The 21,485-nt window shown below is 38.6% G+C and overlaps 1 protein-coding gene across 3 annotated transcripts in view; it reads right to left on the minus strand.

Annotated features, from left to right (window-relative positions):
• SNX9 (sorting nexin 9) overlaps positions 1 to 21,485 on the minus strand; it is a 64,525-nt gene that overhangs the window by 10,602 nt on the left and 32,438 nt on the right. For 2 of the 3 annotated variants that reach the window (XM_075146041.1, XM_075146040.1), the window contains exons 5-13: positions 16,175 to 16,358; positions 15,251 to 15,404; positions 13,713 to 13,797; positions 12,723 to 12,848; positions 12,313 to 12,430; positions 9,403 to 9,533; positions 7,886 to 7,989; positions 5,476 to 5,579; positions 2,661 to 2,738 (exon numbers count right to left, since the gene is read on the minus strand). In XM_075146041.1, the coding sequence (XP_075002142.1) occupies positions 2,661 to 2,738; positions 5,476 to 5,579; positions 7,886 to 7,989; positions 9,403 to 9,533; positions 12,313 to 12,430; positions 12,723 to 12,848; positions 13,713 to 13,797; positions 15,251 to 15,404; positions 16,175 to 16,358 (1,084 nt within the window). The remainder of the gene's footprint in view (positions 1 to 2,660; positions 2,739 to 5,475; positions 5,580 to 7,885; positions 7,990 to 9,402; positions 9,534 to 12,312; positions 12,431 to 12,722; positions 12,849 to 13,712; positions 13,798 to 15,250; positions 15,405 to 16,174; positions 16,359 to 21,485) is intronic. The other variant, XM_075146039.1, reaches the window with a different exon arrangement.

Below are 21,485 nucleotides of genomic sequence, written 5' to 3' on the forward strand. Positions count from 1 at the left end.
TGAGGGGTGATGTAGGATTAGGAGATCTTACTGTGGTTGAATGGCATACCACAGCCATTCACATTTTCTTAATATAGGAGAAAGACACGCCCAGATTTGGCGCCGCAGAAGAGAAGCCATGCTATTTAAGGCTGTGTCAAGCTAAGAGCATTGTATGATGCGATAGGATAGGCAACGTAGTGCCAGGCTGCAAGACTCTTCCAGGCATATTCTGGAACTGTCCAATATGCATTTTTGGACCATACATAGATCATACATGTTCTTAAAACCGATCGGACAGTACATAGGCCCATGGCCAAGTTAAATGAGAATCTCTCAATGTGTCCTTAATAGTTCTAAAGGTACCCTTGCCCCTGCAAATACTGGGGACAGATTCCTAATATGCACTGTGGCTGGCAATTAATTGATAAGGCTCATTCTGCAGCACAAGAAAAAGAGCTTGAATGAGTCACTAACAACTGCATCTTGTCTGGTGCAATCTTAAACATTTTAGGCTGGAAATCAGAAGAGAAGGCAATAGACATTCACCACACATAATAAGGCTTTGCAGAGCAAGCAGGCAGCACTGATGAAAGAGGTAAGGACAGTAGATACATCCCATCCTAACTGTGCAAATGAACAGTGTATTCAGTATGTCAGAAGTCAGCTACCAGTAGATGGAAATGTTTGTGTCATCAAATCAGTCATTGCAACCTTCAGCAGCCTATATCTTAAATTTCCAGATCTCAAGTATTTAAAAAAAAAAAAAAAAAAGAAGGATGAAGAGATTCAGCTCCCAACAGACAGTGTAAGTACTGAAGAGCCATTCCTCTTTACTGATAGTCCAGAAAAATCATGCCCCACACTCAGCCTAGCTAGTACTTCTTCATTTGAAGGAATAGGTCCAGTGCCTTCTTTTAAATATTGAGATCAGGAAAGCTGCATCCTATCAGTTTAAATCCAGGTGCTTACATCTCTTGCATAGAGTCTGCTTAATCCACAGACCTGTACCTGAGGCAACCATCAAATGAAATTGTACATGAACAGCAGGTAGGACAGAGTGAGGGCAGCAGTGATGAAGACATTTAAAGCAACACGTGCACTGCACTTATTCTCTCTTCCTGGGAACTCAAATTAAAAAACAAAGAATCCCATATATTATTAATTCTGAAAAAACACACTGGTGTACCAGTTATTAAAAAGAGCGATATATATATGGAATCAGGACAAAGGCATCAGTGGGAAGGGCATTTTCCTCAGCAAGATACTAGGGTGCAACCAGGTACAACTAGGCAAACAAAGAGAAACATCCTTGCCTTGTTCCTAAGCATCATGGGATCTATTTTTTCATACCATTCAAAGATGCTGGAAATCAAATTGAAGCTTTCCTTCCTAAGGTTGATCTGCAATTTTGCATCCTAGTTTTAAAGCCATATTGTTCTCCCTTTACACTGGCAAAAGAACATGTGTTATAGTTCAAGCAATTTTCAGTCCTTTCTCAAGAATCCTTGCTACAGATTGTATCTGGCTAGGATTTACAGTTTTCTAACCCATACGAAGAGTACGTAGCTATGCAAATCCCCTACCTGGTTCTCACATCCAAAAGTAACATTTTAGACAATATGCTATGCTCCAATTCTAACTAAGCAGTCATCCTGTTGAAGTACAGGTCAAAGATGAGAACAAACTACAGGGACTATGCCTATTTCTAATGTTTCCAGCAAAGAATCTGAGTTTCACAAGTGGTTGCATTTTAATACATGGTTTATGGGGCAAAAAGCTTTAAGAGTACAAAGCAAGGGATAGATGAGTAGTCAGAGTAAATACTGGTCAACTAAAACTCCTAAGATGGAAAGATTTCAGGAAGCCGTTATACTATAACACTTAAGGTTACAGAACAGAGCAATTTTGCTATTGAGTCTAGGAAAAAAAAAAAAGAAAAAAATACATTTGACAAGAGAATCCCAGAGAAAATGGACTCAATTAGCTCCCTCTGGGATTTGAGGAAATAATTTTCCAGTTGGAAAACATCAGCAGAACTTAACATAACAAAGCAGGATTTTAAGCTTGGCCTAAAGACTACGTTTTAGGAGAACTTTGAGCAATGGATGCCCTCCTTTTCCCTCCCACAACTTTCATACCTAACATGACAGGCTCTATTTCAAGGCTCTTGACGGAGAAGGAAAGGTGAAGGACCAGAAAAGGCTACAGTAGCCAGCCCTCCAGCCCACATAATGGTATATAAAAATCTTGTAATAAGTTTTCTATCCCCATACGGAGTTGTTCTTCCATGAAGTAAGTCACACAATAGTTATATGACAGATATTTTATATTTTCAAAGCCGCATTTTCTCCCCTTTCCTTTGATATCACAAAAAATGCTACGGCATATTTTGTCAGTCAGCTCAATGACCAGATTATATATTAATGACATCAAGCTAAACTTCTCCACCACCACCAACTCACCACATGATTATACAGTGAAAGAAAACAAGATTGCAGACTAGAATATAAAAACCCCATAATACATACAGGGAAACAAGTTTTTAATACTTTTTCCAGAATCATGTTTGACATCTAAAGTTCAAAGAGGAAACCATTAAGATCTTTGGCAAAAAAATGTAGCATGATTAATTAAAATATCTTTTGTTAAGTAAAGTACAAATGAAGTTACAGAAGTACCTTGGTATCCACTAGTGCTGAAGACCAGAGCCAGGCTCTGCAATGCTTTTCCTATCTTCTGGTATTCCTTGGGTAGTGCTGAAAGGAGGAAAAGGATGGTGAAAAGAGGGAAACAGAAGCAAAAAACCACAAGGGTAAGTGAGACTAAATCTGCAGCATTTCCAAAACTTGATAGAAGCAGATATCAAAACCAACTACTTTTTACATTTCTTCTAGTGAAGCATTTACAATCACATTCTTACCCCCTCCCCTGTTACAGACATTCCAAAACTGTATAAAGCTATTGCAGTCTGGATTCTTGAAAGCCACAAACAGCTGGGGAAACAGTGTGTGACTGCTATAAAAAAAAGAAAAAAAAAATCTCACTGCACTCCTAGCTCAGTCCTCCTATGCATACAGTGAGATTTTTTTCTCCCCCTCATGAGCAGACTTTATCCTCCCTGGGGGGGCATGGGGGGGAAGTGCTGCAGTAATATGGAGAACAGATCTCATTAGTATTTTAAGAGGGGATTATTATACAGACCTATAATACCTAAACTCTCCTCAAATCAAGGATTTTATATTTAAAGGCACTAGGAACCAAGATTAACTAGGCATAAAAATTGATGCAAGTATCTGAATAATAAAATAGTTTTTAATAATCTATTTATTGAAAATGTAGGCATAAATTGCTTCCTCACAATGAAGTCAATAAGCTGTGATTTATGAGTGCATTCATTATTAACACTTTGAATACCACCACCCCAGAGGCCTAAAAAGCTACCTGAAAAGTGAAAGCAATTTTTTATAAGCTACCTATGCTAGCAGAAAAAACCCAAGTAGATGTGCTTTTTGTTGTCAAACATTTGTATTCAGAGGGTACATTGTCCAGGTAAATAGCAGTTTTTTAGTTGCTCTAGCATCCCACACAATCTGGTTTTCACAGAAGAACCCCTTTGTGTGGTTAAAAAAAAAAAAACAAACCCACAAAAAAACAAACCAAAAAACGAACCCCCAAACGGCAAAATTTTATTGATTATCTTTGATCAAGTTCTTGCCCAGAAGTTAGATTACTTAGGACAACTGGTATTTCTCATACAAGAAGTATCATTCAGAGTACTACAGTTCTCTTATCAGTCATTAACTTGTTACTGAATCCCCAGTGAAAACTTCAGTGAAGAATGTTTGGTTTCTTTTCACTTGCATTTAAGAAGTTTCCACCATCAGTCATTTTAAATATCATAGAATGGAATACATGTAATTATTGCTCAGAAAGCGCCAAAAATAATTGTGACTAGGAGTTGGGACTAGAGGTGACAGGGAACTTAAAACCTAAGAGACCACTGAAATTCTTCAGTTTTGCATGTCCCGATTTACCAATCTCCTTTTTCTATTCAGTATGAATGTCTGGAAAGTTAAAAGTTAAAATTTTCAACACAATCACATCTGACTTACTGCATTTATGCTAACTAATTAATAGCTGTAAGTATTATAAGAGTCATTCCATACCTAAAGCACTAATGTCTTAAGTTTAGAGAGATTTTAGCAGTGAACAAAATACTGTATTCTACCGTAAGCACAAGTCACAGCCAGCCCTTAACTATGGTGGTTTTGATCACTGCTTTTGTAACTGCAAAGCAATGCTATTTTTCTAGTCTCATCTGAGGGACCTTATTCCTTCCCCTGCCCTCCGCTTCCCCCTCGGTATCATTTCCTAGTGAAGTGAGATCTGTACAATGTTAGAGCTGTGTCCTGTGTTAGACTATTTTTGACCAGCAGGAGGGTCAGTGATATGTAGAAGAAAACCCTCTTATTCAAAGTGGAGAAACGTGTATAATTTAAAGTTCACATCCTACAGGTACTAAAGTCTAATGTAATCAACTACTAGAAGAGACTGGGCTTCTACACTTCCCATTCCCTCCGGTCAGCCTCAGATATTCAACTGCAGTGTTAGATTAGAAAGCAGCAAAGAGATAACTCAGGAGATGTACTTACTCCCAAGTCTGGGGACAATGTTTTTTTGCAGGGGTTAAAAAAAGTTAAAAAAAAAAAAGAAAGAAAAAAACAGAGGAGAGTTGAGGAGATTTATGTGATAGGTCTTTGGTCGCCAGACACTACAGCCTGCCCTGAAGTGTTTCTTATTATGATCCTCAGCTGTAGTACCTGCTTCCTTTCAATAGCTGCCTTGTGGTGGCCACAAACACTGAACACTGCTGTGGACTAGGAAATTAGAGCCCAGGCAGAGTCATAGGGACTTGGTGTGAAGTTCTGCAACCCTAAATATCTGTGGGAAGGAAGAGACAAGATAGGAGAAAAAGAATTGGGCTAAAGATTAAGTTAGAATCAAGTTGTTTTTTCTTTTCTTTTTCTTTTTTTAAACTCATTTCATCTTTAAATCACTCTTCCTGGCATGCAAGAATCCTAAATAAGGGGTTAATAAAATGCAATCATTTATGATTTCATCAAATAGACAGGTCTACTTTGCCCATGTCACTAAAATGTAGATAAATGACAAATATAAGAGAACAGGTCCAAAAAGGGCTTTAGCTGGATTAATAGAATTATTTAACTTTTAATATTTTTAAACCTATGGGCAGGGACCAGATATTTCTGTTATGAGAGGGAAAAAAAAAAGCAAAACACAATAACAAAAAACTCGCACAATTTATACTCTCAGACACTGAAAGCAGCCGGAATGCCATACAATCCTCATGATAATTTAGGATTTCCTTCAGTTTTAAGATGTGCCTTGAATTATGAACAATAAAAACAACAACAACAAAAAAAAGAGAAAAGCAACACAGAAATGGCTGCTGAGTTCAGAAGGGACACTTACGCCCTGTACACCTCTTCCAGTGCTCTTGTCCCACTGTCAGCAGCTCTTTAACTCCATCATCCATTGCTTTGGTGAACCTACCCACTGCATCACATTTCTGTTCTCTGTGGCATTTGGAAAAAGCAAAAACAAAAAGCAGTTTAACAGATGCATTATGCTAACTTGAAATGCAACACTGAAATGTTTAGTAGTGTCAACTAGGTCTTAAAAAAGAAGTCAGAGATATAAATGAATTCCTTGAAATCTATGCCATTTCACTGAGGTCAGAATTTCCCTTTTCCGATACAGGCATTTTTCATTCTATTTCCCCCCCTCTGTTAAACATGTGGTACTGGACTATCATTCTTACTATAGTTAGTTACCTTCAAAAAAACCAAAAGGCTACTAGCTAGATATCCTTCCCAATGAGACCAAACAATAACAGAACAGCAAAATCCGATTTGAGAAAAATGCATCCCTAGAGCACTTAAAGCACATTGACAGGAAATTAGATGTTAGGGTAACAGAAGTAGCAAAATTCATTCAACAATGAACAAATACAAAGAAAATAATTGTTCCAGATATTTTATATTATATATAAAGTTATATAAAATACATATAAAATTTTGTATTATATATGAAGTTATATATACCGTTGTGTTCAGTTGTGTTATAGAGAGAAGGGGGGGGGGGGAAAAAACAAAAACAGTGATGCTCAAAAGAGAATCCTGAATTAGTATGTGCCTTTTTACCCCTCTTTAAGCATGTTTTAAAGGTCTTAAAAAGGTAGGTCCCCACCTATCAAAGCTTTTCATTAACATAGTACTGCATACACAGCAATGCTCCGTGAACTCTACAAAAGAAAATTAGACATGTATTTTCTAATTTTCAAGGAGCATTATTCAAACTGCATCAGATCTTAAATATGCTCTCAGCCGAAGCCTCTATGAGACAGCTCTCACAGCAAGGCAACGCTAAGCGACTCCCCAGAGTCAGGGCAGCAGCTCCAGCTGTGGCCCAACCACTTAGAGGCTCCTACGTCCCCACCGGCACCTCCTTCCTCAGCTGGAAACCCTACCTGAAAAGTTACTTGCACAGAAACAGAACCAGGGCTTTCCAAGAGGCCCTTGTTTTACTTCAATTTTCCCAGTAGCAAACCATCCTTTTTAATTTTCTGTACTTCATACTTTACGGTATCATGATCACAGAAAAAGTTCATGAACTAGCACAGGGTTACCATCCTCTGATCAAAACCAGGATGACACAGGACTGTCAGAGTACTAGCAAAATTGTTTCAGTAAAAAGCATCTTTTGATTGAAGAACCTAAGAACTGTCAAACAGTCTGGTTTGTCCACTTACAGGAGTAATGGCTTTCAAGACTACATTCATACACACTTGTTTTTTTAACAGCACCCTGAGATGTTCCCAAGCACTGGAACACAGTGTGGATGTGACCTAAAAATGTCCATCTTTTTTACTAGTACAGAGCTGCTACTGCTACCACACAGCTATTATATGCATCTTAATATGCACTGCATCACTTGGATAAAGCCTATGCAGGAATATTTCCAGGTATAGGTACACTACTGCTTTGCCACTATAAACACTTCTATCTAGTCTATCCAGAGTTTCAGACACAAAACATTATCGAAGTTTCTATGTTCCACAACAGCAAGCAAAGCATGTCATGCATACTACATATCTTCTAAGAAAAATGATTAAGCCTAAAGGAGTGAAATAAAGGCTGCAGAGTAAATCCAGTCTTTCACTCTATGAAACCCCAAAGGTCTACCACCAAGAGAACTATATATAAAAAAGTGTATGTATACATAACCTATACGTATATAAAATAAATATATCCATCTGGACTTCCAGAATGATACCCCAAAAATGTAGTAACCCATTTAAAATGAAATTTGATAATTTAAGTCACTTTTCATTTGTAATAGCTTTCCATGGATTCCAGATATTAGAATCATACTGTGTGTGCATTATATACAAGTATTTTACAGAAACATTGTTTTCCTTGATGGTCCACCTACAGTTATCCTAAGCTACTTGGTTAAGTCTAGCACACTTCGGAACTGTTCACAATTGAAGGATTAAAGATCAAAATATACTTCCACAGCAATATAAAACATAACTCCATAGGATCTGCCAGTACTCTATCTCATCAACTAGTTTTGCATAAATCTTTTTAGGATCAGTATTCAGCTATTGAAGTCAAACAGACATTACATGGAGTTCCACCAAGTTTTGGAGGGGTTGATATGAAAATCTCATATTCGAACAATTTTGCAGCTCTGCCTTGATGAGTACCTCTTCAAATCTTTGAATATATGTGCACGTTTACTATTCTAGTTTTATATTAGCTCAGTATCTGTTGTATATCCAGATGCATAATGTCCATGCAAAAAGAAACCACCTTACATTTCTACCATGTCCAAGTCAGGAGCTTCTGGTTCCATTGTAGAAAAGATCAGGACTCCTACAGTTTCATCTTTTTCTGCCTTCCGCTTTCCAGTTTTCCACTCCTTGAGGAAAGAGGGAAAAAAAAAGACAACAAAATTTGACCACCACTGTTCATGCATCTTTAAGGGCATGTACTTAAGCAGTGAATGAAACGTTTAGGAGAACAGCTAACCAATAGACCACCCATAAAATGAAACCTTTTAAATGAAAGTTTCAGTGGGGCCAAGGTTTCTTAGAGTTTCCCCTCCCTCCTCCTTGTGCACTTTGTTTTCTAGATTCTGGGGTAAACAGACACTTTTGTATATTATTGAAATACGGTGTAAGAGCAATTATATTCAGCTGTCTCTGCACATGTGATAGTTGCCGATATCAGAAGCTGCTCAAGAAGATCATGAGATTATTATGCAATTGCCATACTAAGTTTTTAGTGGGAACAGATAAAAAGGTTAAAATTTCCACATATATTGCAACATCCATTCTGTTTATCAGTCCATAAGTTAGCTACTAAGAACTGCTGCCTAGCTAGCACAATTATACAACTCTCCACTGGCCATCCAAATAGCAATTCACTAGGACTGCTACTTACTATGTTATTAAGCCTCTATTTACAGGACCACAGAATAATTCTGGTTGGAAGTGACCTCAGGAGGTTTATAGTCCAACCTCCTACTCAAAAATGGTCAGCTGTGACCTTAGTTACTCAGGGCTTTACGCAGTCTAGTCTTAAAAACCTCCAAGGATCATTTACTTTTTCAGCAAAATCTATATGTATTTAGAAGTATAACTATTTTGAGGAGAAAGCAGCAGAGTTTTCCTGTTTACTTCCTCATCGGTAGATACCCAAATTAGTAACAGAGCTGGAATTCAGTCATGAAAAAAACATTATTTACTGAAGGTGAAGATATTAAAACTTTTTAAAAAAGCGTAAGAAAATGCTGGGGAGGGGCATGGGAATAAAAAGGGCTGGTTATATCAGGTAAGATTGCAGCGTAACGCTATTACAATCCATTCCAGTGAAAACTGTTGGGGGGGTGTTTTTAAATATAATAGAAGATCAGACACATCCTAGATCTGCCACAAAGTAGCTTCTGTTAGCAAAGCAGTACCAATCAGAGGACTGCAGTAATTAGTAAGTCCAACAGAGAGATCATGGCAACAGCCAAAAGAGGTGCTATATATGTTCCTATTCTGCTGGAGGACACAAACTGTCCTTAAAAGACTGGCAACAAAGCTACTTTAAAGAGCACATCTCTGTTGGAACGGCATATAGCATTTCACACCAGCAACTTTATGCCTCATTTTGATCAATCAGCTAAGTTAGTTGGTAAACCCAGCAGTTCTCAGCCCGTCACTACTGCCCACAGGGAGGCAGACAAATGAGAAGGCTACAAAGCTGAACTCTTAGTTCAACGGGAGATGGGGAGGGGGGGAGCAATTCCTCAATCTCAGTCCGAGTGTGAACTTTTTTTCCCTACCTTCTCATCTCGGAAATTGAGAAATTGCTGGAAAACTTCACTTTCTGAGACAACAGGATGGCGACACATCCTCGTCATCCAAGCTTGTAGTCTCTCCATACGCATTTTGATAAATTCTTCTTCAAAGCGCCCTGTTATACATTGAACAGCAATCGTTACACTTCTACTTCAGTACCCTCAACTTTTTTTTTTTTAAATTAAAACAGAATCTGTAATTCATCGGGTAACTTATTAACCATTCAATGACTCAGTACTTACAGGAAGGAAACATTATGCTGACAAATCAGAAGAACCTTAAATTACAGTATATTGGTTACTGACCAAGAGTACTCCTCCTTTTAAATATAGTCATGAAATATTAAAAAACCATAATACCCACCCACAATTCAAATCAATTTTTTTTTTGGGGGGGGGGGGGGAGGGGGGGTGGGGGAAGGGGATAAACTTTTGGATAGAAAAATTAAGTATTCAGATGACCCAAGAGAGAAGCTAGGCACAGGCTCAGAATGCAGACATTTTTCTGATACAGTGTAGTAAATCCTTGGTCAATGTAAGGCTCAAAAACGTTGGAGAAAAAGGAACTACTTACTTTCCAAGTTGTCATGTCCTAGTTAACACAGCATTTGAAATCAGACTGCTCAGGTACGAACAGCAGATTTAAAAAAAGCAGTAACTCCCATAAACGTATTTCTATGTAGGTAAATGAATATGTTGGGAAAAACCTCAAAAAAATCTCAATAAATCATATGTATAACCCAGTTAGAATACAAACATTTAAGACTGATTTTTTTGGTAGTTAAGAGATTTTAACACAAACTATTTAAAAAAATAACCAAATTTTTTTTTTTTTTAAACCAGTAGTGCATCATCACTGTGTATTTACAAGAACCTTTCAGTTTTAGCACGGACTGTGTCTTCTTGAGAGAACCTTTTCCAGTTAAAAAAAATGCACGTTGTCAGACTTCTAAAGCATACAGTGAATAGGATGTATCTGAAAGGAAGGAGAGATTCCTCCAGCACCCAACTTTTCTAATTTCCATAGCAGCACACATGACAAACCTTGAATGCATGTACTCTTTCAATATCATTCTACTGTATAGTTACTAGGGCAGCAGCTCCACAAGGTTGAGTTTTTTGTGGTTTTTTTTTGTTTGGTTGGTTTTGTTGTGTTTTTTTTTTTTTTAAATTGCAAATGTGGAAGCTAGCAAGACTAGCAGGTAAAGAACACAAATAGTGAGAAATGAAGTTTGGGTATGGGTACATTTCCTGCAAATTATCTGGGGGATGAGGGGGTGGGAAATCAACTACTATGGAAGAGACATTATACAACCTGCAGTAATACCTTGTTCCACCCTTAATCTATACTGAAATCTCCGCAGCATTCCTGCCAGCATAAGGAATGCAAGGCAAAAGGAACAGTAACATTTGGAAGTTACGTGCTGGTCATTAGGCATATCACCACCAGCAAAATCATGATCCTGAGCAAAGTCAGTCTATGTGTAAAGTGTGTTGTGTTGCCAAGACTAATGGACAGAAATACTTTTCTAGAGAGTCTTCAGAAAGAAGGCTCCTAAGCACAATGAAAAATAAACACCATTTTTTGAGTTTCCCATAACGTTTCAAAAAAGAGAAAGAGAGGCATGCTTTTTTTTTTTTTGCATGAGATAAGTTATCCCCTCCCACAGACTCCAGAAGACTGAAATCCACAGGCAAGGTTTAACTGTGATGCCAAACTCTCGAGTCCTTTAAAATACAATAAAATGTAGAGATCCCATAGGGTTACAATAAAATGTAGAGATCCCATCAGGTCTTCTGGTTTCCTTTTAGTCCACGTGCACATGTTTAAGCAAAAATACTACCGAATTCTAAAAATGAGACTAAGAGGAGGGGAGGAAGTAGCTTCCTCACTTTTCAGTTTCCTCAGCATTTTTCCCAGCATCTGCATCAATGCTTAGCTTTCTTCAAACACAGAAGCTGCTGCATTTTCAGTGATGCCCACAGCCACATGGTTGGCAACATGCCAGCTTTTGTATGGTTGTTTTTGGCTGGTTGGCTCAAAGGCTGTATAAAAATTTTACCAGAAAACACACAAGTGGAAATAGGCAAAAGTAATGCATTTTCCTCCTATAGAGGTGTCCATTCTTTTCTTTACATGCACTGTAGCACACCCTTGTAGGAAGGAAGCCGGAGACTACTGAAAGTGCACAGGTATTGCCATATTCAATTGCAATGACTGAACTCATGAGCATTTAAAGGGTCCAATCCCACTTTCCTTGAAGTCAGAACAAAAGACTTCCACAAGCTTCAGAGAGTTTGGTCAAGCTGAACTGACATCAAACCAGATCAGAATGTTATACAAATGAAAGATGCTTTCTAAATCAAGTGTGAAATCGAACAACAGGAGAAACAGCTGCAACATTTCACTTGTGAGCAAAAAATCCCAGTCAGGGGATGCTCCCTTTCTTCCAAGAGCTTTGCTTCAAAGCTCCTACAATATAACACATTTACAGTCAAATGTAAAAGAAAAATACAACACTCCCTTTCCCCCAAAATCCCTCAAAAACTATTTCTCCAGACAATCAGCAAATATGGAACATAGTAGTTATTTCTTCTCTCTGATAACAAATATTCTCTTCTGTAGTAACTAGAAGTTTTTTTTGTTTGTTTTGTTTTTATATCACTGGACTAGATAAGTAAACTTGAGTTCTGAAATGATGCTCTTGGTGCTGATATTTTATTATCAATAGGCCATCACAACTCATCCTAAGTTTTGAATGGTGAAAGCTTGGGGTTTTTTTGATACCTTCTTTAAAGATAATGGGAAAAACAAACAGTAAGAAATAACTGAACTTTGTAAAAAAGTGATCTTCTTATTTCCCATCCCATGAATTCACAATTGGGAATAATTACCTGTTACTTGCTTGTCTGGAAGAGACGGGATTGGAATGGCTAATCCAAATTTAACCAGGAGACGCTCATACAACCAGTCAAAGTGCTTGTATCTGTGGTTGACAGACCGATTAGTATTCTGTAAGAGAAACACAACTCTGAATTTTGACAGGAATCTACAGATAATGACATGAAACAAGTGTGACCAGAATAGTAAATAGGTGGAATGTAAATAAAATGTATGATTTAGAGCCTTGAGTCTGTAATTACAGAAGAACTTGAAATGCTAGCACAAAGTAACTCTTTGGTGAAAAAAGTGTGATAACTACCACTTACTCTTACCCTGTTGCCAAGTCACACAAACTGTATTATTTATATGTACAAATGACCCATATTTGTGAGAGAGAAGATCCCGTTTCAGATACACTTACAGTGCAGGTCAGCTGATATTCAATGTAGCTCTTGAGACCATACATTTTAGAACCTTTTTTGGGATCTGCCACCACACAGTCAAATGTAGAGGTAGGATAGACCCACATTGGGCCATAATCACCAATCTGTAAGAAATTGCAAATATTATCTTTAAATACATGATGTTGTACCAGCTGCAAACAAGGAGGCAGCTTCTCTCTCCACTTGAAAGTTTCCAATTGCTTTCAGCGAGAGCTTGATAGTCAGGAAATAGAGGGGTTTCTCACAACCAGAGATGATTGACCACAGTTGTGTTTATCTTATTCTGTATTTTACAATCTTTCCCAAAGAGCAAAAGAGTAGTGAATTCTAGGGATTGCTACTTCAACCACATTTCACTAGAACAGCATATATCTAGAAGGGTTTGTTTTTTAGATCAGAAGATGACCTGACCATCATGACTGAATATTGCAAACCCTTATGAATGTAGCTCCTGTGTATTAGATAACTATCTAGATAACTAACAGACAGTGTAATGCATTTGCTCTGCCTCCCACTCCCAAAAAGGCTTATTTTAATGATCACAGGTAATGCAGATCCAGCATGAGAAAAAAAACATACTGGGGAAAAAAAAAAGAATCAGAACACTTAGAAGAAAGGAGGAGTTAAGACTTGACCCTGAAAAATCCCTCAATGATATATGACTCTGAAATGTAGTCTACCACAACTTTAAAATACTTAAATGGTACACAGTTTTATTATGACAGTTCTAGTTCTAATTATATGTCCAGGATCAGTTTCTTTTTACCCAAATACATATAGCAACCCTGAGGCTAAAAGTTAAGTTGGGGAAAAAGGAAAGGGTGGGGAGGATTTAAAAAACAAAACAAAACAAAAAAACACACCAAAAAAACCCCCACCAAACCACAAAAAAAACCAAAACAAAAAAACCCAACCCCAAAACAAACCACACCACCCACACACAAAAACTACACATGTCCCCAACTTACAATTATGGGAATCTTCTCTTTGGGTTTTGCTAGCTGCTTTGCCAACAGATACTGTTCCATCCCAGGTTTTGCAAATCCAGGAAATCTAACAAACAAAGTGATAAAGTTTATTCTGTATTTTTCTTTCTTTGACGTATGCAGAATTACCTGCCACTATAAGAAAAAACTCAAGTTTCTCAAGTACAGAAAAGAATTGATGTGGATTACTTAAACCACCAACAGTTCACCCTGAAAAAGCAGAAAAGCTTTAGCTACTGACCTCCAGCTTTTATCTGTGTTATACAGGCCCCTTCTTCCAAGGCAGAGTACCTATCTGTGCTCTGCAGCCCATTAGAGCAAGGGGACAGAGGACACAAAGTAACATCTGCCACCCCACCGCACTCCACCCTCTCTGGAAATGCACACACAGACATGCTCATGCACACCATCCTGCCGTTTCAGATGATGAGAAGTCAACCATCTGAAAGAACGACGAACTGCAGATTTATCAAGTGCTTCTAAACTGAGTTATGTTAAATAATTTATCCACCAATTAGAAAGAAAACCACACAAAAATCAGTGTAATGTCTTCAAAGTCTGTGTAAAAAGTCTTGCAAAAAGCAAATGGTGGTTCTTTTTCTAGTTAGGAAGATACTTAGCCCTTCAAGTACTACCAACCTACTGCCTGCTTGCAGAAACACAAGGAGCAAAGTAGGACTGACTTCGCAGACAAATAACGCTCTTAAATAAGGTACGTTTATGCTGGTTATACTAAATCGGTTTGCAACAAGTAGATGCCACAGTGATGCAAAGGTACTGTTGCAAAACTGGACAAAACCTCCACTGATGAACAAAATCAACTGTCTCTGCATCTCCAGTTGTTAATTTTAGTTACCTACCCAAGGAGACCATTATTCTACAATCCTTTTCCACTCTGCTTTCATCCACTTGAAGATTACCACACAGTAGCTTCTCAGAATAACAGTAGTTTTAGAATAAAAAAACATTAAGTTGTAACATGAGATAATGCTAGTATAATCCTGACAAAGCTTCATGCTATTGCAAGATTTTTATCTAAAAATCAATCTTTCTGTGGCTCAAGAATCAACCTGGGTGATGCACAGACACAGGAGGGCAGAACTTTTCCCCACTCCTAGCAATCAAATTGCTCACGAACTCTGGGGCAGCATGTCTGATCACTCTTGCTGTATGGAAAAGCCATCCATCACCTTTCATTTTCACTAAGCACACATAGCATTAAAGACAGTTAGTTTTTAAAGACCATTAGGTCCAGAAGTTCAGACCTTGCAAAAGTGTCATTTGCCTGTATAAGATCTCCAAAAATTATACAGTTTTGTCGTGTACTTTCAGGCTTTCATCGATCTGTGTTCTCTGATCACACAGGGTGAATGCTGAGCTACAAATCCATCTCCACTTTTACCCTAAAATTAATATTTACATTGCATATTTCAAGAAGGTTGAATGGTCACATATTTACACATCTTGACAAATTCCAATTCTCTTCAATATATACACATTTGCCCCACATTTTCCATTACTTGTTAAGTGGTAACTTCATAGCAGCTGCACGAGAATTTCCACGCTGGACCCCCCCAGCTTCTGATGCCTCAGTCTCCTTGTAACCAAGGTAAGATGGTGAAGTTGATTTTGGGTCATCCCAGTCATCATCCCAATCATCGTCATCAGCAGCTGCTGAAGTACAGGAGCAGGCAGGGGGATAGGGAAAGGAGAAAGGTAAATATTTTCTCTTTGAAAGCAGAAGCAGCTACCTCAGCACTCACACACAAATAATCAACAAGGTAAATATATTTAAGAGCTAGTTCAGCCTTCTATTTTATGATTCCTCCTCAACTACCATCACCCCCACCAAATACAACCTGCAAAACACTACACTAGAAATCCATTGAGGGAGAGGGGAAAAAAAAAAAAGAAAAGAAAAAAAGAAAGAAGAGATGCTGGTGTGTTAAGATGAATTCAATAGTGTTCCATATTCATAGACTCCATGTTAGCATTCCCCAGTTATGAGTTCTCCTCTTAATTTAGGCCTTTACTACAAAAAGGTAAAGAAGCCTTCTGAAAGCCTAGCCACTTCCTAAAATTAAGGATTTAAGAGACTACTTCTTCACAAGCCTGAGGGCACAAATTCAAAGGTGTTTAAGTTCCAGTTATGCAAGCTGAACAACATGCCTGAGAAGAGATCATGTACGCACAAGACTTTGACTTGCCAGATTTCCATACAAGTTTGAGGTGTTTGTTACTGTGGTTCTGATTTTTTTAAAAATTTTATTTAAAAACACTATTATTCTAATGTCCAGTTTACTTACGTGGCAATGTGCTCCTAGGAAGCTGGTTTTGTTTTGTTTTTTAAATAAGCCATGTTCTATAGTTAAGAAAATTAAGCAATTCTTATTCTACTGTCCACCTACTCTAATGTATTCAAAAATAAGAGCATATTAGCACACCTGGTCCTTGATATGCCTGTGGATGACCAAATGTTGCTGCCGTCTCCCAGTTATTTGAAGCACTGTTTCTCTGGCCAGCTGCACTTTCAGGTTTCGTTGCCCAACTGTCAACAGCATTTCCATTATCCCAGTTCCCAGACTTCCCAACGTTCCAGCTGGACCAAGGATCACTGGCATTGTTTGCCTACATTGTGTAAAGACAAAAGTAAAGAAGAAATTGCTGAAGAAGTGAGCAATGACCATGTACTTTCTTCTTGAAGTCTTTGATCTCCTGCTGATAGGCTATGAGTTTGCATTCAGCACTTTACTCGTCCAATTTAGGAGCAGCTGCCAATCTTAGGTTCCCAGCTACACAGCTCTTAAATGCAGTAAGCACCTGGAAGAACCGATCAGCTTTCCAGCAATGTTACACCAATACATACTAATAAGTGTGTTACATTTCCTAAGGGAAATTAAATTATTTTTTGCAACAGTGTTAGGAAGCACTCTTACCCATGGTAATTACTTTACACCAACACCGTAGGTATGGTGCATGTGAACTATTAATTACATAAAGCCATGGACTAATTAGCACAATTAAAACAAACTCAAAAGTCAAGGATTAGGTTTTTTCAAATGCTTATTTTATCAAACTCAGATTAGCGGCTTTACTAAAAAGCAAATCATAAATTGTCCACCCACACCGTCACTATTGGTGTGACAGTTAGGGAGTTAGGGCCAGCAACCTGCTCAGCTTCCCTGTCAGAGCTTAACTCATTCAGAAACAAACACCTGCCAGAGAACAGTCTAGCATCTCCCTGTAGACCTACTCTCTCAGCATAAGCTTCTGGTGAAGGTAATCATGCATACCCTTCTGCTGATGCTGTTGTGGAGGTAGAAACCTCAGTGAAAGAGTGTAGAGCAGACATATCTCTAACTACTGCATCAATTTGTCAAGTTCATCTGTCAGTAAGTTGGATTAATAGCTTAGCATTCCGCTCAGCTCCTTGATTTTAAGACTACACTTTGAAAAAGCATTGACTAGTTAAGTGCAGTCGACTCCAGACAGTTGGTGCAGAGACTAGCTGGCAGAAAAAAAAACCTCACACAAATCAAAACCCACACACCCAAAGCGTCGGAGGAAGGAGGAGGAGAAGGGGAAGGAAAGCAAACAAAGCCTACAAAGCTTGTCTTCTTCAGCAGAGGGAGAAACTGAGTTTTCTAAAAGGAAGTCTCAAAACCTACAGAAGCCAGTGCATTATTTTTATCATGAAGCAGCATATCAAAGAAGGGAAGCCTAATATAAATCAATTGCTATTAGACTATAACATTTACATGAAACTTATAGCATTTGCCAGTACAGAAAATTTAATAAAACTCCCACTAAAAGCCAAATTATCCTCTGCAAAACTGTTGAATACATTTGTTTCTTATGCAAAATACACAAAAAAAAGGTACAGCTACTCCACACTCCATTTTTCTTCACTAAAATTCTCTCCTCTCATTTCAGCTTTGAGATGCTACTTAGGAATGAGAGCTCACACTTTAGTTTTTCCTAAAATAAAGTCGTCTGACAGTCAGATTTCACAGACACTATCAAACCTTTAAGACTTGAAAATGCTTTGGACCTATACTATTGATATCATATAACACCTGTTCTCGAGGTACAGAATCCCAGGATCTGGAAATTAAGACCAAGCCCCCAAGCTAGGGGGAAACCACCATTCAGAAGACTCACTAGAGTCAGTGGGTCTCTAGGAAATGATGGAGTGAGAGAGTTTATGTGGACAGCTTCTATACTGATAGTTTGGGGAAATTTTTTTGAGGATGAAACTGATGGAAGAACACTACTCCCCTAAGGGAGTAGTATCATTGAGGTCTACCTAATTCTTGGACAGCTGATACTCAGTGCTACTCTCATCAATTATAAAGAAGCTGCTGGTAGCTTATGAGGTACCAGCCTGCTCTTCCTATGATGTTCACCTGATACAAGTTTCTGTAAAGAGAAAAAACCATACAAGGCATCAGTCAGAGTTTATCATCTTTGCTGAAGGAAAACACATACACTGGGGTCCAACCACATGGGAAGGCGTGCCTGTTCCTAACATAACTTAGAGCACCTAGAAAAGAATAGTTTGCATAATATTCATTTGCATATACTTCTGCAATATATGTTGTGCTGATCACTGGCAAATGAAAGCCCCCAAGTGGGATGATTGCCAAAAGGCTAAGTAAAGTTCTCCCCTTCTCCATAGTTCATGTGAAATCTGGTACATGAGTGGGTGGAAAAGAAACCTTAAAATCTGCTGCAAAACAAGGGGGAAGCAATAATATTAACGCTGGATACACTCCTAAAGAATGTCAGGAGTGATCATCACCAAACTTGCAGACAGTTGCTGATATACACTAAATGCTGTACAGCAAAGGGAAATGGATCACTTAAACTGCCCTCTCAGGTGTTTTATCTGTGTGTACTTATATGAAAGCACTATTCAAATCAGAAAATCTACTTCTGAAGCGTCCAAGAAAGCTCTGGAGTAAGCTCTTGCCCCTACGCGTATCGCCCACAGGCCATAAAAGGGGTGGGATATGCTATTCCCACTCAGTTTCTTTCAGCCAAAGAGTCCACATTTCTTTCCGAGGCATTGGGGAAGAGGGTAAGAGAGCGGTTAGGAATGTATATATAGACAACACTCTCAAAGAGCATCTACAGGTCTCTTTTCACTTTTCTTCAAATGTTTGCCTACATACACACACTGCAGACACTTCTAAGTAGTAGCCAAAAATCAGTAAACATGGAGAAGGGTTCAGGAATCAGACCTGCCATCCTCAAGGTCCCATAGCACTGTGGAGGACCAAGTAAAGACACAGCATTTATTAAAAGGGTAATCTCAGCTCCAGTCAGCAGTTCTGTGGATCTCAGCAGCTGACAAATTCCATATGAGAAGCCATTTGTGTGGCTTAGCTCTGGTTGAATAAACCCTAATTAAGCCAGCAAGTATTTTGTAAGTTATTAAATCACATGTTCTCACACCTTTAGTTTTCCATAACTGAAATTGCTAATCCTCTGGTCTCTCTTTAGTCAGCACAAAAAAGATGAAGAGTCCTTGCAAGAAGCTGTTATTTAGTCAATATAACTTGATACAGCACACCTAACAACCAAGCATGCAAGCAATCTCAAATGCAAACGCACAGAAAGAAATGCCACACCATGCATTAATTAAGAAACTAATCAACCTTCAAATGAAACATTGCATCTCTTTGCTCCTCAAGGTAACATCAAACAAGTACACTGAGATTAAATTCAAGGATAAACTCCTTAAAGGCAGCTGATTTTCCCTTTTGTAGACTATTACAGACTTGCTCGCTCCTACTGCTCTAGAAGAAAAGACAAAAAGGCTATTTGGGGAACAGACAACAGAGGGAACATGTTACTAAATATTTTAAGAATCTTCCATTAAGGGCAGATTCAAACTTACTATAGAAACAGATCATTACTGGTGGGGGGCTGGGGGAGGTGGGGAGAAGTCTAGTATGTTTTTAAAGATCTAATCATAGTTGAATGAGAAAAAATTCCACTAGAACAGGAAAATCCTCAGCTTGGGGTGGAACATCAGTATCTTCACCAAATAAATCATGAATTAAATAGGAAGAAGTGACATCTTTGCTATTTTCTGGAGAATCCAAAGTTATAGACAGTAAAGCTAAGCTAAGTCACTGAGGTGTCTCTCTACCCTGGCTAAAAAAAAAATCTTTTGACCTCTTTGGCCAACTAAGTTGTCCCTGGCAGACTCCTTCCTCATATTAATGGCTGCTCCTGATGGACAAATAGATCCATTCTACTCCTGAGGGACAAAAGCCAAACCAAACATGACGTTTAGATGCTAAAACTAAGTTGAGTACCTAAAAAGATCTAGGTAACTGTGCCATCAAAAATGACAACCTCCAACCGTAAGAAATATACCTTGAAATCTACTCTGAGAGACAGAACCCATGCTGAAGCAGTGAGTAGAGAAATTAAGTCTGATCAGATCAAGGAAGTCCAGGACAGCCAAAGCTGCAATGAGAAGTGTTACACTCTTGAAGAGGGGTTGACAAGAGACAGCACAGAGGAATGGCAGAAAATACAAGAAAAGTCATGGTGGCTCAGCTGAATAGCTCACAGGAATGAACATACCTGTCCAGTTTTATAGCTGCCTTAGTTACCTGCATGGAGACAAAGCCTTAGGGCGTACTCAGACATTAAACTAAACTCAAGTTCCTTGGATAACAGCCTCTAAATAGATACATAAAAAAAAAGTAAGTGAATATAGACAGTCACCCTAAAAATCAAGCTTTTTTCCTCAGGAAGAAATGTGAAGGGCTAAATGCCTACTCTGCAGCAATCACAGAACTGCATTCACTGTGCTGTATTTACCATAGAGCAAGTGTGCACATTAGCAGATACTGAAGTAGCTGCCATGGCCATGATATTTTATGCCCAAGCTTTCTTCCTGGTAAATTGTTACCTTACCATTGTGGTCCTGGGCACTTCTTTCACTCCTGAAGGAAGGCGCTCTTTTCTATTGTACAATTTAAACACGTTTTCTCCTTAAAGAAATCCTCTAGGAAAAGCAAGAGTGGAGATGGGCTAGACTTTAAGGGATAACCAGCCTTACGGACTCACATACTAGAATGTTCTGTGGATAAATACATGAAAGCAACAGGAAAGAGGACCTCCAGAAGCAGCTGACAAGGAGGCAGTAGCAATGCTGTGCAAGGAACCCATTTGTTCCTCAGCTGCTCCTGTCATCACGCTTCCTTCCAGAGGAAACCATCATTCAGCACCTCCACTTCCAGCCCCACTGTCCCCTTCATAAAGTAGTCCCTGCAAAGGAGCTGGGCTTTGCCTGCCCACAAACCACATATAGCCAAGGCACACTCAATGGACGCTGCTTGCTTTCAGCAGGAAAAAAACCCAAACCATCAGTGGAAGAACTGAGTTACCACCATGAAGAGCAGAGCAGTTAGGTTTTTGTTCTTTTCCCATTTCCAATTCCATTTCTTACCTGTGAGGTTATTCACTGCCAAAGTGGACTAGAGGCTGCATTGCTTCTGCACAGTGCAGAATTTCCATCTATTAACCCCTGATTCAGCTCAAAAAAAGCCATGTTTGAAGTTACAGAATGGTATTTTAGAAAGATACATAATTTGGACTTGAGCAAAGAATACTCAGTGATGGGACCAGGGGAGAGGAAAAAAACCACATCTACTGTCACCCTCACTGCTTAAGGGAAATGATTTTTTTTTTTTTTTTTAATTAAAGTTTACTTAGTTTCAACTTTCAGCCACT

This window comes from Calonectris borealis, chromosome 3 (genome assembly GCF_964195595.1).
Source record: "Calonectris borealis chromosome 3, bCalBor7.hap1.2, whole genome shotgun sequence".
NCBI lineage: Eukaryota > Metazoa > Chordata > Aves > Procellariiformes > Procellariidae > Calonectris > Calonectris borealis.